Source organism: Leuciscus leuciscus (assembly GCF_965113295.1).
Source record: "Leuciscus leuciscus genome assembly, chromosome: 24".
NCBI classification, from domain to species: domain Eukaryota; kingdom Metazoa; phylum Chordata; class Actinopteri; order Cypriniformes; family Leuciscidae; genus Leuciscus; species Leuciscus leuciscus.
The window spans coordinates 13,191,807-13,206,704 of NC_138723.1; the positions used below are offsets into that span (position 1 = coordinate 13,191,807).

Here is a 14,898-nt window from a genome sequence, read left to right on the forward strand (position 1 = left end):
TTAAACAAATGAAAAAAAAAATATATATGACAAAATATGCTTTAGAACTGTAAAAATGTTTTTTAAATATATATTATATTTATTAATGTATTATTATTATTATTATTATTAATCATAAATAATATAATATTATTAATAATTAATAATCATTATTATATAATAAATTATTAATCATATATTATTTATGATTAATAATCATAATATAAATTTAATATTTACAACATATTACAATTCTTACACTAATGTAAATAAAGACATAAGACATTTTCTAAAAACAAGCCTTTTATGAAACAGCTCACCCAAAAATTACAGTTTTGTTATCATGTCCTTCCCAGTATTAATTTCTTTCTTTCATGAAACACAGAAGTCCTTAAGCAGCTTTTCTATTCAATTAGAATGGATGGTGATTACAAATGCTAACCTCAAATAAGTAACCATGTGACTTCTGCTACATTCCAAGTCTTCTGAAGTTATATAATAACAAAAAAAAAACAAAAAAAAACTTTTATTCCCTAACAGTATCCTCCTTAATTTTTGGAGCTTTTATGAGATTGGTGGGGTTTTTTCAGCTTGGCATTAATTCACTATCAATTTTAATTGTAGAGAAAAGCTGTCTAAGGACATTCTGCTTAATTAAGATATACGTTGTGCTTCATGTAAGAAAGAAAATACTGCATTCAAACTGCAATTTTGAGTGAATTATTACTTTAAAGCTAATTTATGTCACTAGTTTCACCAAGTAGAATTGCATCGTATCATCAGAATATGTACACACACACACACACACACACACACACACACACACACACACACACACACACACACACACACACACACACACACACACACACACACACACACACACACACACACACACACACACACACTAGGGCTGTCAAAATGAATGCGTTAACGCATGCAATACATTTTTTTCAGTTTAACATGTTAAAAATATTTAATGCAATTAATGCAGCCTCCGTTTTTATCGCCATCCTTTAGATAGCGTTACATTATATGACCATGCTCTTATGAATGCTTTTAAACCATTCAAGCGCAAAAAGAGAACGCAGCGCGGTACTGCCGCGTCTGTGAATCTCCTGTCTATGTGACACACACACGACTCGTGCGCAGCTGCTACTTGAATGAACAAAAACACAAAAAATATACCAAAATGCCATTTTTTGTTGCGTTTCCTCGCAAGCACAGTCTTAAATTAGTTAAATGAAGTCTAAAATGAACGTAAAGAGTTGTGAGAAAACAGGATGTGTGTCAGATCCACGTGATGTGCGGCAGGTCTTAAAGCGACAGCAACCTAATAACCTGCTGCTGTCTGTCATTAAAGGGATAGTTCACTTTGAAATTAATTTTTGGTATGTTGTAGCTTACCTCAAGGGCATCCAAGATGTAGGTGTCTTTGTTTCCGCAGTAGTTTCAATTTTGATATTTTTAGGTCAAACCGTTCTTGTCTGTCAGTCATATAATGCAGGTCTATGGTCACCACCTCAAAGAGCATGCACAGAGAAGTCCAAATTAAACAATTCCCCATCGTAAGTACACATTGATGGCCTAAGACACCAAACGAGCGGTTTGTGTGAGAAAACGAACAGTATTTATATAGTTTTTAAAAACGGAGAGTGCCAGAAGTGATCTCTCGTGCGTGTACGTCACTCATTGTTTGCGCAGACTAAGCCAGAACGCGCGCACACGTCACACACCAAGAAGCGCGCGCGCCCTCAGATCACTTGGACGTAGTTGTGTACAAGAGGTAAAAATGATATAAATACTGTTCGTTTTCTCACACAAACCGCTCGTTTCGTGTCTTAGGCCATCAATGTGTACTTACGATGGAGAATTGTTTAATTTGGACTTCTCTGTGCATGCTCTTTGAGGTGGTGACCATAGACCTGCATTATATGACTGACAGACAAGAACGGTTTGACCTAAAAATATCAAAATTGAAACTACTGCGGAAACAAAGACACCTACATCTTGGATGCCCTTGAGGTAAGCTAAAACATACCAAAATTTAATTTCAAAGTGAACTATCCCTTTAAGGGTAATCAAAGAACAAATTCCTCACTGCTCATGACTGAATAACATTCGTAGCTTTAATCAGGATTAATCTATATTTAATTTATAATTTATGCAGTGAAGACTGTGAAGTGTTTGATATATCCAACCTATTAGACCTAAACATCTTAAAGCACTGTTTACAAGGTTACATGGGTCAAAAACAACAAAAACAATAACTTTTTGGGGCATTTTGACTGGGCAAGTAAAAATCTGAACCAGTCTGACTGGGTCAATAGGAAAATTTTAACCCTGGTTTATTGAAGAGCATATGTAAATGTGACATTTATTTTAATGGTTTTATGCGAAGATTGCTTTAAGTTCACTTACATTAAAAGTTGTGATATTTTTTTAAAACCTAATAAATGTTACAATTTATAGCTTTCAATTATACTGTAATGCTGAAAGCCTATAATGGCTAAATTTGAGGAAAAGAGACATCAGTAGCATAATTGGTATCTGTGATACTGGCCTTCTTTCATAAAAAGATGCCATTAAACAAATGTAAAATAATAATAATAATAATAATAATAAGCCACTGTTTTTATGTTGTTTCTACATTAATTTGGAGATTAAATGTGAAATTATATTATATACAATATAAAATATTTAAAAAAATTAAATACTTTACAGAAAAATCTGTGATTAATTAGTTCATTTTTTTAACCTATTGACAGTGTATATATATATATATATTAGGCCTATATGTTTGTGTGTGTGTGTGTGTGTGTGTGTGTGTGTGTGTGTGTGTGTGTGTGTGTGTGTGTGTGTGTGTGTGTGTGTGTGTGTGTGTGTGTGTGTGTGTGTGTGTGTGTGTGTACTCAAGAATACAGCTTGTGTGATGCTTCCCAGTACAAATATTAAAAGTTTTCAGTTTGTAACAGGAGAAGATGCCAGAGGGTTGACTTCAAGCCACACTGCCTTCATTATTTATTTGCTGAATGCATTTTGGACGGCTGTCTAAACTTAACAGTGTCTCCAGTTTTTAAGAGTTCCCGTCACCTGTCAGCTTGCCATGCGTGAATTCTGATTTCGAGCCAGCAGGACGATAGCAGTTCAGGCACTCTGCGTAATTCAGAGCTGTCCTTAGATCCGTCACATTAAAAGTGTCCTCGCCAGACTGTGCTGCACTATCTGTTAAACAAAATGTGGCAGCCAAACTTGCAGTCAGGATGGCGGCAGTCCAGGAGGAAGTAGACTACAGGGGGCATGTGATTGACGGCTGTTTTGGGGTCAATGCGACAGACTGTTTTGTGTGAACTTTGTGTTTCACATAGATGTGTGTGTATACTGTACGTGCACTAACCTGACAAGTTAGAAGGACAAGCAACAATGACGGCTTTACAAGTGACTGTGCCTGCAGAAGTCGTGACTTTTATGTTCTCTGAATCCTGTAAGAGAAAAACATATTAGAATTGATTCAAAGACTGAAACAGTCTGGTATTGTGAGGTTAGACTGAAATGGCAAGGACACTGACACAATGTGGCTGCTGAAACTGTAGCCAATACACAATAACGGTATTGTTAATGAACACTATTGATCCCTATCAAGAAAGTCATGTTATTATGTATTGGAGAATTATTGTACACACACACATATCTGGCTCTTGGACAACAGGGAGGCATGTCACCTATATTTCTGCAGCATTTTATACAAGACAGATTGTTTTTCAATGATGCAAACTTCATCAAATATGAGACAAATTCAAATCGTATTATTTGTGTATCCGATTGGAATCTGATCTACATTATTGGCTGTCCACACTGTGCATCGCAACCGTTTAGATCTGATTTGTGTGTCCCATGCCGCTCTTTCGTTTTCCAGAATATCTGCATTGGTTTCTATGGCAATGACGTTGCGTTGGTAGGCACACGCCAAAAACAACAACAGCAAAATGGAGGGGATTTGCAAAACAGATGTTGTGTCTTATTTACAACATGATGTGCTTTCGTTCTCCTTCATTCTCAAAACATGTCTCCATTATATTGTAATTTTCTGCACGACCGGCACTTTGCAACAACACTTGTTTCTGCAGAGACTTTCATCATGTTTCCTATAACAACGTCTGACATGTTTACGTTTCGCGTGGCAAAAGAAAGCGACAAACGGCACAAAATCCGATTAGAACGGTCAGACTGAAAAGGATTTCCAGAAATGCAATTTGAATAAGATTGCAAACCACATAAGAATGCATCTCGAAATAGTTCACACTTGCTAAATATGATCGGATTCCACTCGGATATGCACAAAAATCAGTTTTGGACTTACAGTCTGAACGAGGCTTAAAAGACAATAGCGTCATTATTAAACTCAAGTCAGCTCAGTTCAATAATTTTGTAAAGTTCATCAATCATGAAACAAGTTAAATTTAGATATACTGTAAACAGCTCTAAAGAAGACAAAAGTGCCATTATTCTTTATTAATTTAATTAAATTTTTATATTATTAATATGGCCATCTGTCATAAAGCTCTAGAGATCTAGAGAAACAAATCTCACCGCTGGCCAAACTGAGATATAAATAAATACAGGCTGTTACAGTATATACGACCCCCAGAGGTGCTACAGACAGAAATATGAGTGCAGCAGTACCTTTTATAGATACAGTAACAGAGACCAGCTACCACACTCAAATAGAAGGCAAAACACCAGGGCATATCATTGTAAAGGACATTGATAAACGTTATCCTTGGCTATGGGACAAGGGGGGCACATTTAACAGGTATTTACACTGCTGGGACCCACATACGCAGCATTTTTCCTGGGCTCTGGAAATTCAATAGACGGCTGTTCAAACTGTAATGCATGCAACTGACAATAAGCTACTGATTTATCTTTTTATATAATGTAATAATAACGTTTAGGTTTAGTTCGATTTTTAGTTTTTAAAGAAATTAATTTTATTTATACTTTTTTTTTTTTTTTTTCAAGGGTGAATTAAATTGACCGAAACAGACATGTAAAATGTTATAAAATATTTATATTTATTAAATGAATGCTGTTCTTTTAAACTTTCTATTCATTCATTCAATTCTTGAGCAGCAAATCATTATATCGGATGTATGATGCTGAAAAGGCAGAGTAATGATGCTGAAAATTCAGCTTTTAAAACAATTTTTTAAATAGAAATAGATTTTTTTTTTTAACTGTAATAATATTTCATAATACATTTTACGTAAACTTTATTAAAATGTAATTTTTTTTTTTCATCAAATCTTTTTTTTAATTCTCAAGTATTTCAGCAGACAATTCTTTTAACAGAGGGTTTTCACAGAAGTAAATTACAAAACAAAGAAATTTAAGAATTACAGAGAATTACAGAGAATTCCCCCCCCACCCCCACCCCCACATATCAACAGGAAGGGTATACTTAACATAAGCATCTAAATAGATATGCATCTACACAACCGCTGCATGCATATACATACATACTCTCACATACCGCACATACTCACATATACATATATATACATATGCACACGCACACATATATGTGTACACACACATCCATTTGTACACATCAAAGTATACATAAAATTTTTTTTTTTAAAAAATAAAAAAAAAAAATAAAAAAAAAAATTACATTAAAATGTAATTTTGGTCAAATAAATGCAGCCTTGATGAGCATAAGACACTTCTTTTAAAATCATTTAAAAAAAATCTTACAGACCCCAAACTAGTTTCGGTAGTGTGTTCATAGCATAGAAAAATATATGTAGGAACCAACATCACATTTATTCAGGTTGTATCTTCATACGTATAACACAAGACTTCTAAAACGTAAAAGAACTTCTAAAACGTAAAGTAAAAAATTACATGATATTATTTTTAGTACAATATTTTATTGCTTACATGCTCTGTTATGTTAACTGTTTAGATAATTTCCGCCATCATGCTAATTTTTTTTAACTAATTTTCTGATTAGCTAAACAAATGCGAGCCCTTTTCTGTTTACAGAGCCCCAGATGTGTGATTTCTCAGAGGACCTATTTCAGTGAAATAGGATACATGGTATCGCAAAAAAAACAAAACAACAACTGCAACACCTTTGAATATTATATTTGACACTGATTATAGAAGATCGTTTTGATTGTACAAGTAACCAACTATATTCAGATACTCAAAAAATGTGCGGCAGGGGCTTTCGCCTCTATCGAATAGTGCAGACTTATTATCACATGTGCTATACGGTGACCACCACTTCACTTAATTGATATTGATAGAAGTCAACGAGTTCATTTTGATAAACAGTGAGGGGCGAGTAAAACTTTCTACTCAGCCATGTCGATATAACACCATTAAGATGGCTAATGGATTTTACCTCTCTATGTGTGAGAGCGACATTATAGGCTAATTCCCTGACGTGAGGCTTTCAAAAGATTTTGTGTCACCAATTCTCAAATGAGAACGATCTAATGGAGTGGATTTGATTTAGGTTATCTAAATATTTTTTGTCATGACAAGCACTTCAGCGTACAACTGTGCATTATACAGAAATGGAAAGGAAGAGACAGTGCAAAACAAAACAAAAGAGAGAGAGAGAGAGAGAGAGAGAGAGAGAGAGAGAGAGAGAGAGAGAGAGAGAAAAAAGCACACAGCGGGACCCATTGCCTTGGTATCTGAATAGTATCTCGTTTAAAAGAAAGGAACTTATCACTCGCACTGCTGGTGGAGAAATGCTCATTATCTCTGTGTCAAGCCTGCGCTGATGGAGTTGTTACCTGACATATGGTGGTTACTCCGGCACCCAGCCGAACCCGCTCTGCTCCGATCTGCTCCACTAGCTTCTCCGACAGCTGCTGAGTGCCTCCCTGTGGAGAGAGATGGGTATCACACTAGGGTCATCCCCAGATTCTGCTCTCAATGCTCACAAATAAACACAACACCTTGTTTCAGACGTCTGTGTTGCTCCACTGGGCTTCTCCTCTGCCACAAATTATGTTCAAAATGTCTGTTGTGCAAAAGAGTATCATGCCATGATGATACATCTGTTTTGTTTTATGAGACTATGAGATTGCATTGACTGTGCTGAAAAAACGCAATGGGGAATACAGTACGCATAGTAATCGTATGCAGTGCTCAATGGTTAGGAGGTTAAAGACACACCTAATCAAGAAGAGAGATAAACAAGGCAGTCAGTGCTGGCAGAACGTAGGTAAAAGAGGACCAGGAGATAAAAGCGTTTCAAAAATGTTCACCCTTTCACCTAAATCAACAGCTGATATCTGATGATATCACTGAGTTCCAACCTAGCTCACACTATTCAGCCACTTAGGAGTTTTTCTCAAGGTGTTTATGTTTAAACTTGATATTTCTTTCTTTCTTTATCATTATTTTCATATTAAAAGGATTAGGATATATATATATATATATATATATATATATATAAATATACATATACTGTATGTATGTATATATATATATATATATATACATAGAAATATATACATATATTAGGAGTGTAACGTACGGTACGGACGTCACGGTTCGGTGCATGCAGTCACACGAAGAATACAATCAGTCACAGGGGATCAACACTCCAATCCAGAAGGGGGCGCCTGCAGCAATGCAATGCTGTTTTCTACCAGTAAAAAGCGCAGAAGAAGAAGGAGAGACAATCGAGTGTTTCAACTGCAGAAAGATATTAATAAAACCGCTTGAGAATAATTTCACGTAACATTACATTTACCTCAGGCATTTAGTGTCAACAGCAGGTTACTTCGCTAGATGAACTGAACTCTAGAGAGAAGCATTTCGTATATGCACATTATTAGCCTATTCATTATATTTTACTTAACCTGTTAGTAATGTCTTCATTATTTAATGTATGTTTAAATAAATTTGTCATGAAAACAAGTTATGACAGCCACTGTGTAAATGATTATATTTCAAAATTTACTTTATAATTAGATTTATAAGTTAATGCAAAACCTGCCTTATGTGTAATTTACAGTACATGTTTTTTTTATTTGAGTGTTGCTTATTATATCTAAAAAATAAATAGCAAATGAATGTAATAATGTGGGTTCTGTTTTTTTTTTTGTAATTGTAACCTTTAATATGATAGTATTGTGTAATTAAGGGCTCCCCATGTAGTTGTTACGGAATGGTTGAGTTAACGAAGCACATGATGAAGGAGATTTAACTGGAGTAATATTTAATAGTAAACTTGGAGAACAACAAAGAATAAACACAACCAAACACTACCTCCAACGAGGACGAACAGAGAATGGGTGAGAGCACAAGGTATATAAATGTGACAAACAAAGGGAACTAATGATATAATTAATGGACAACAGGTGGACGAAACCGTGACTTCAATACCGAGGTAGGTACTGTACATACCGAACTGTCATGTTCGTGTACCATTACACCCCTATACATATATATTTATATTTTCCTTTCAATGTTTTCTCGACCTCATGTCATTCCAAACCCATGTTCAGATTTGTTTTTTGTTTTTTTAGTGCAAGACAAAATTATAGTTTTGTTTAAGTTACACAATAGTACTTTTTGGAGCTTGAAAGGCCTTGATCACTATGTTGTTATAATGCAAGAACTGTCTACTTTTGTGTTCTATGGAAATAAGTGTACGTAAGTGCAAATAAGTACAAACGTTTTCTTTTTTTAATGAATTATTCCTTTCAAACCAGTTGTATTACAAAAGCTGTGCTTTCAAGCAATGACTGGCCTCTTTAAGATCTGAAACTGCGCTTCCGTTGTTAAATAACAATTGCAGATAGTGAGAATTATCTCTGTCACGTTTCTGTGTCGTTCATCCACCTTATCTCTCTCCCTCACCTTGACTCTGAACTCCTGACCCGATCCAGGTGTGGTCTCCAGGAGGCGTAGAGTGCCCCCTGCTGCAGCGGAGTACATCAGAAAGTAGAGGAAGGACACCTGAGAGGCTTCCAGGCCGAACACGATACGGCTACACAAGGCTATCTCCTCTTTTATCTCTGTAGGACGCACAGGGACAGATAGATAAGTATCGACAAATGTCAATGGGCTGTTTTGTACAATGCAATGAACTGAACATGCAAGAAATCCACAATGCTCACGTGTGGTCCAGATATGTTTTTCCATGAAGGTGTAAAGCGTCATGCTGTCATAGAGCTCGGCATTAGGAGAACTCATCGGATCTTCAACTGATATGGTCTTAGTGAGAGAGTCGATCTAGGAGATATACACATAATCCACTTGAAAAAGCATGCTTTTAGTACACTAGTGAGTGCTGCACAATTTATTGGGGAAAAAAATCAATATCGTGATATGGCTTAGTGCGATTGGCAAAATTATTTTACAGTGTGAATGTGACCTATGAAATCTTGAGCGCAAAGATTTTTTTAAATTGTTCACTTGTTTGAGTTTATTCTTTTAAAAGTAAACCCAAGGATGACCGGCCATATTTTTTAAGTTTTCGCAAATTGTTCAGACCTAAAAAAGAAAAGTAATTTTTCTGCCTTTAAAAAAAAAAGTCTATACACTCCCAAACAAAATCACCCCAAATATTCTACAACTATTCATTCTTTCCAGGGGTTTTCCTGCATTGAAAATATTGATGAAAATATCCCACCAAAGATTTATTTGATCATTTAATGAGATGATACCTGCTGTTCTGCAGTACTGGTACCCGCTGATGCTGCTTTAAAACGCTGGCGTGAGTGTTTGTGCTCTGTGAAGAGCATCAAAGGTTTCTTATATACATTATGTTTTTGCAGTGATAAGCTTTGTAGCCAATCACAGACATATATCTGTTGAGTGCGTGAAAGCAATGACCAATCAGATGTGTTTAAGTTAGTCAGAATCCGCTCAACACCTCTCAAAATGGCTGAGTTTTTGTTCAGCGCGAGTTCTGCACGCTTGCAAATCCTTTCATTAACCAACAAAGTATAAACACAATGGCCCTCATTTATCAAAAGTGCGTACACCAAATTTCCAGCGTACACCCAAAACCACGGTGACTTTGAGATTTATCAATATGGACGTTGGCGTACGGCACGCTCAAATCCTACGCCAGCTCAGGAGGTGGTGTACATGTACGCACGTTTTGAGTTAGTGCGGAAATGCGCAGAAAAACAATTCCTAACACCACAAAACGCACTGACAAACTAAAAGATATGATATATTATGACCCACTGTAAAAAAACAACAATATAGTAATTATAAACTTCAGTGTTTATTTTTGTGTATAATAATACAAATAATAATAATAACGACATTCTTCTTCTAAATAACAATAAGCGTCATTAATAATAAAAATCATTATAATAAGAAGAAGAATATTACAAATTGTCATGCAATTATTCGTGTGAATGAATGGTACTCCACATCACATCATCATCACTATTGTACACCCCAATACATGTGAGGTGATACGAAATTAAATAATGATTGTTTCAAAACACGTGCTGTAAAATAATGCATTGTGATAGGTCATTTGCTCATCCAAGTTTCTCTTCTTTGCCGTCTTCCGTGTGTCCATGGCGCAAAATGAGGGCGTGGGGGAAGCGGAGACTTGAATATATAGGGGCGTGTTATTCTAATGACGATCGTTTTCTGCCGCGGCATTTATCAAAGGCAGGTATTGCGTACACCTGGATTTCAAAGGTACGCACAGCTTCATAAATCAGGCGGTGAGAGGAGTGTAAGCATAATCTTACGCCAACATATACGCCCGTTTCTACGCAAGAATGATAAATGAGGGCCACTGTGAATAAGATATTCATTGCACAGCGTAGACAGCTTCACTGATTATAATGGGTTTTCGCAAGAGTGCAGCTTTGTGTGCCTCGTGTTGTAATTGACAGCTTCAGTGAATATAATGGCAGCGATCTTTGCTAACTTTCTGTATATTATAGGCTATATATTTTACTGCTAATTGCAAAGTTTCTGGATTGACAACCGTAGCAATGGACGGAACAAAACAGATACTGTATGTCAAATGATCTGTGCTTTAAGTCTTGGAGTGTAAATGCTAAATAATAGACCTGCCACTTTTTCTAATGTGTTACTTTGTTGTTCATTGTATTACTAACTTTTCAAATCAGTCACTCAGTGACTTTTTACATATACATTTACAGACTTTTAAATATAAAATAGTTCTAAGCATCTGTCCTGACAGTGGTTATTGTTTATTTCACAAATAAATAGGATGAGATGAGTTAATACTACAAACTGTTTCTTTGCATTTATTTTGGATTTATTGTCAGTCCTGGGCCATTTTTGTCCCAGGAAAGAAACCTGTTTTCCAAAAAAGAGCTATTCAAGTCATCTGGTGAAACTTCCTGTACTTTTTCCTCACAATATATTGCAGAAAATCAAAAAAATATCACAATAACAGTTTTTTCCCTAATATCGTGCAGCCTTAACACCAACAACACATTTATATCTTCATGGTTGAGCTTAAAACTAGCATGATGTCAAAAATGACATCAAGAGATAGGAGAAAAAAAAACATTAATCCACTCGGTACTCTTAGGAATAGCAGCTAAAAAGCTTTCATACATCCATATATGTCTGAGAAATCTAAAAGACTACTGCGTATGTTCATGGCTGAACGTATAGGCTAAGGAAAACATGCATCTTAAACTCCGTATGGAACCAAAATCCATTAAGATATGAAATGATGGCTATTAGTCACATTCTACTACTCAATAAAAAAAATATATTCTATTTTAGATGCACTTTGTCAGATGAGATTGTGCCGTTTCTCCTACCCGCCACAGAATCTGGGAGAAATCCAGCAGGACCAGCGGGGAGTATGATGGGATGCTAGAAGAATACGTTGAGATTTTGGCATGCGGACCGCCCATGTGATGCACCTTCTTGCCCTCTGTGTATTGTGGAAAGACCTCCACACCAAGCTCTCGAATAAGCTCCATGACATGGGTCTGCGAGCTACAAGAAATGAAAATCAAGTAAATTGCGAGTAACCGTGTTTCTGCACACATTCAGATGTCTAAAGGCGGAAACCTGCTTCAAATCAGCTTTTGTGTAACTTGATGAAAGTCCTTGCTTGCCCTCGTCTAAAGCGAAGGCTTTCACAGCCCCAGGCAACAGCTGTTTATTGATCTCTGTGGATTCTGAGAGTAGCTCTGGGTATTTTCTAATAGTTTGGGTAGTGGATTGCCGCAATAAATGCCTTGCTTGAGAAAACACACTTTTACTGCTTGTAGGCTTAAACAAGCTTTTGTGGTGTTCCAATTATCACACCTCGAAAACAAACTATAGGGAGACCGGGGCTAGTTTTCACAAGGGCTATATTTCAGCCAGTAACTATGAGGTATTGAATCAAAGATCCAATTACAAAAATGTGTGTGTTGTTTCAACCCTGTTAAATTAAAAATAAATTCAGTTTTTCACAATATGATCATGCTGTATATGCTGGGTAACAAGAAAACAACACAATACAACCACACTAGACATACATTCCAGCAAGAGTAAACTTAAAATAAAGGTAGTCTCAGGACAAGGGTATTTTTAATGAATGTCAGGTTGGGCAAGGCATTACGTGTTTTAAATTTATACATTTTATTATTACAATATATAAATAAATAATACATCAATATAATTCGATTGATTTTAGCCAGAAAAATGTCATTCCCACTCGCAATTTAGTGTCTCCGATTCCTTAAACCTGGATATCTTTGGATTGTGGGGGAAATCGGAAACACCAGGAGGAAACCAAAACCAAAGCGAGGAGACCATGCATGAGCGGATTTGTAGTGATTTATTTTGTGCTGTCTTGTTATTTGGTGCAAAAGTCAAAATGATGACATAAAAAGTCAAAATTGTAAGATAAATTTGAAATTATGACATGCTAAGTCATTATTGTGAGATTAAAAGATTATGACGTTTGTGCCATAATTTTGACTTTTTTTAAAGTCTAATAAATATGCCTTAAAGGGATAGTTCTTCCAAAAATGATATTAAACCCATGATTTACTCCCCCTCAAGCTGTTCGAGATGCATATGTCAATCATTTTTCAGACGAACACATTTTCAGTTATTTTAGAAAATGTCTTAGATCTTTCAGTGATCTTTTCAGTGAAAATGTCTTAGATCTTTTAGAGTCAAGTTATGGGGTCCACCTCCTTCAAGTCCCAAAAATGTGCATGCATCCTTCACAAAAGTAATCCATCCGGCTCCAGGGGGATAAACGAAGGCCTTCTGAGGGTAATCCGTGCGGTTTTGTCATAAAAATATACATCATTAATAATATATTGCATCATTCGTTCAATCGTTTTTTTATTTTTTTATTAATCCATTATTTATTTCCTGAACTAAAATGAAAAAAACGAATAACGACTCGTTTTCCGATTTTCTGATTGTGCGCTCAGATCAAAAATAGAAAAAACGAATAACGGGTTTAGACGAATTTTAATGTTGAATTTTAATTTAACACCTTAGCAGACATATACCAATGAAATCATTTTAAACAGATCAAGTAGCCTACTATTGTGGTAACAGATTACAGCCATTTTAATAAGGGTGTGAATATAGCAATCATGCTCTCCTGTAGGCTAAAGGCTGATTTATACTTCTGCGTCGGACCTACGCCGGAGCCTCTACGCTGTAGGCAACGCGTTGGTTTTCATTTATACTTCTGCGTCGTTGTCCGCGTTGACGCGCAATTACACTTGCAGAGGGAGCATGTGAAATCCGAGGGAGCGGTCCCAGCAGACCAATCACAGCGCTTGCGTCCGCGTAGAGTTGACGCGTTGTTACATTTTTGGAGAGGTGCACGTCAGGGTACAGGCCAATTTATACTTCTGCGTCGAGTGTACGCCGTAGTGTACGTCGTACGCTACGCACGTAGGCGACGCCGTCGTGAGCATTTATACTTCTGCGAATGTCTGTGTTGCTCTGCAGTTACACCGCCGAAACGCTAGTTGGCGCGGGTGGGTTTTAATGTTCCAGTTCCACTGTGTTTACATTCCTCGCGGCTGTTTTGAGTTTAGGTTTCTACGAGCAATGGCGACTGAAGGAGTCATACAGATGGCTGTATTTCCGCACTTCTTCAAGCAATCTCTCGGTCACTTGGTCTGTTTCCATGGCTCTTCACTGATCTTCGGAATTTAAAAATGGCGGGCGGGCGGTGCAGAGTGCAGAAGATCATTCCGGAAATGCGTAGGAGGAAACGCGATGCTATCCAGCCGACCAATCACAGATCTTGCGGTCCGCGTCGCCGCGACGCGTAGTTACATTTTTGAGGAGGTGCGCGTCAGGGTACGGCGAAGGGTACGACGTATGGTACACGTCAATGCGTATGCTACGCCGTACCTTCTACGCGAACCCGACGCAGAAGTATAAATTGGCCTTACGCCGAAGGGTACGCGCGCTACACACAGCCTACAACGTAGCTACGGCGTGAGTTCGACGCAGAAGTATAAATTGGGCTTCAGTCTCATTCGCTTACAGTCCGACTTTTGAACTTTTTATTATTATTATTATTTATTCGGGTATAACACACTGATAAATAATATGTATTACCTGATAAAAAATATTTGCACCAAATGCTGCACAAAACTCTTCCACTAGGCTACTTGAGAAAAGCCATGGCCGCGCGCCTACATACATCTGACAATTTGGGGTTCAAATACGCGCTGCACACCACACATACTTAACAGTGTTAAATTTGAAAAATACTGTTCGATAGAACTGCTTTTTGTTACCACAGTTATTTATCTGCGTGCTTCCTCAGCGATGAAAAGTTCCACATTTGCGGCTATCCAACACGAAAAGCCTTTCACAATATTTTCTTCAGATAGGCCTAACTCCAAATTTCTCCCACACACTGTGGGGAGAAATAAACTGATGTGGATT

General features: G+C 36.8%; 1 protein-coding gene across 1 annotated transcript in view; it reads right to left on the bottom strand.

Annotated features, from left to right (window-relative positions):
• LOC309489580 (putative flavin-containing monoamine oxidase A) overlaps window positions 1-14,898 on the bottom strand; it is a 55,980-nt gene that overhangs the window by 39,267 nt on the left and 1,815 nt on the right. The window contains exons 3-7 of the mRNA XM_082158417.1: window positions 11,790-11,970; window positions 9,132-9,246; window positions 8,872-9,029; window positions 6,792-6,881; window positions 3,377-3,461 (exon numbers count right to left, since the gene is read on the bottom strand). Coding sequence (XP_082014543.1) covers window positions 3,377-3,461; window positions 6,792-6,881; window positions 8,872-9,029; window positions 9,132-9,246; window positions 11,790-11,970 — 629 coding nt within the window. The remainder of the gene's footprint in view (window positions 1-3,376; window positions 3,462-6,791; window positions 6,882-8,871; window positions 9,030-9,131; window positions 9,247-11,789; window positions 11,971-14,898) is intronic.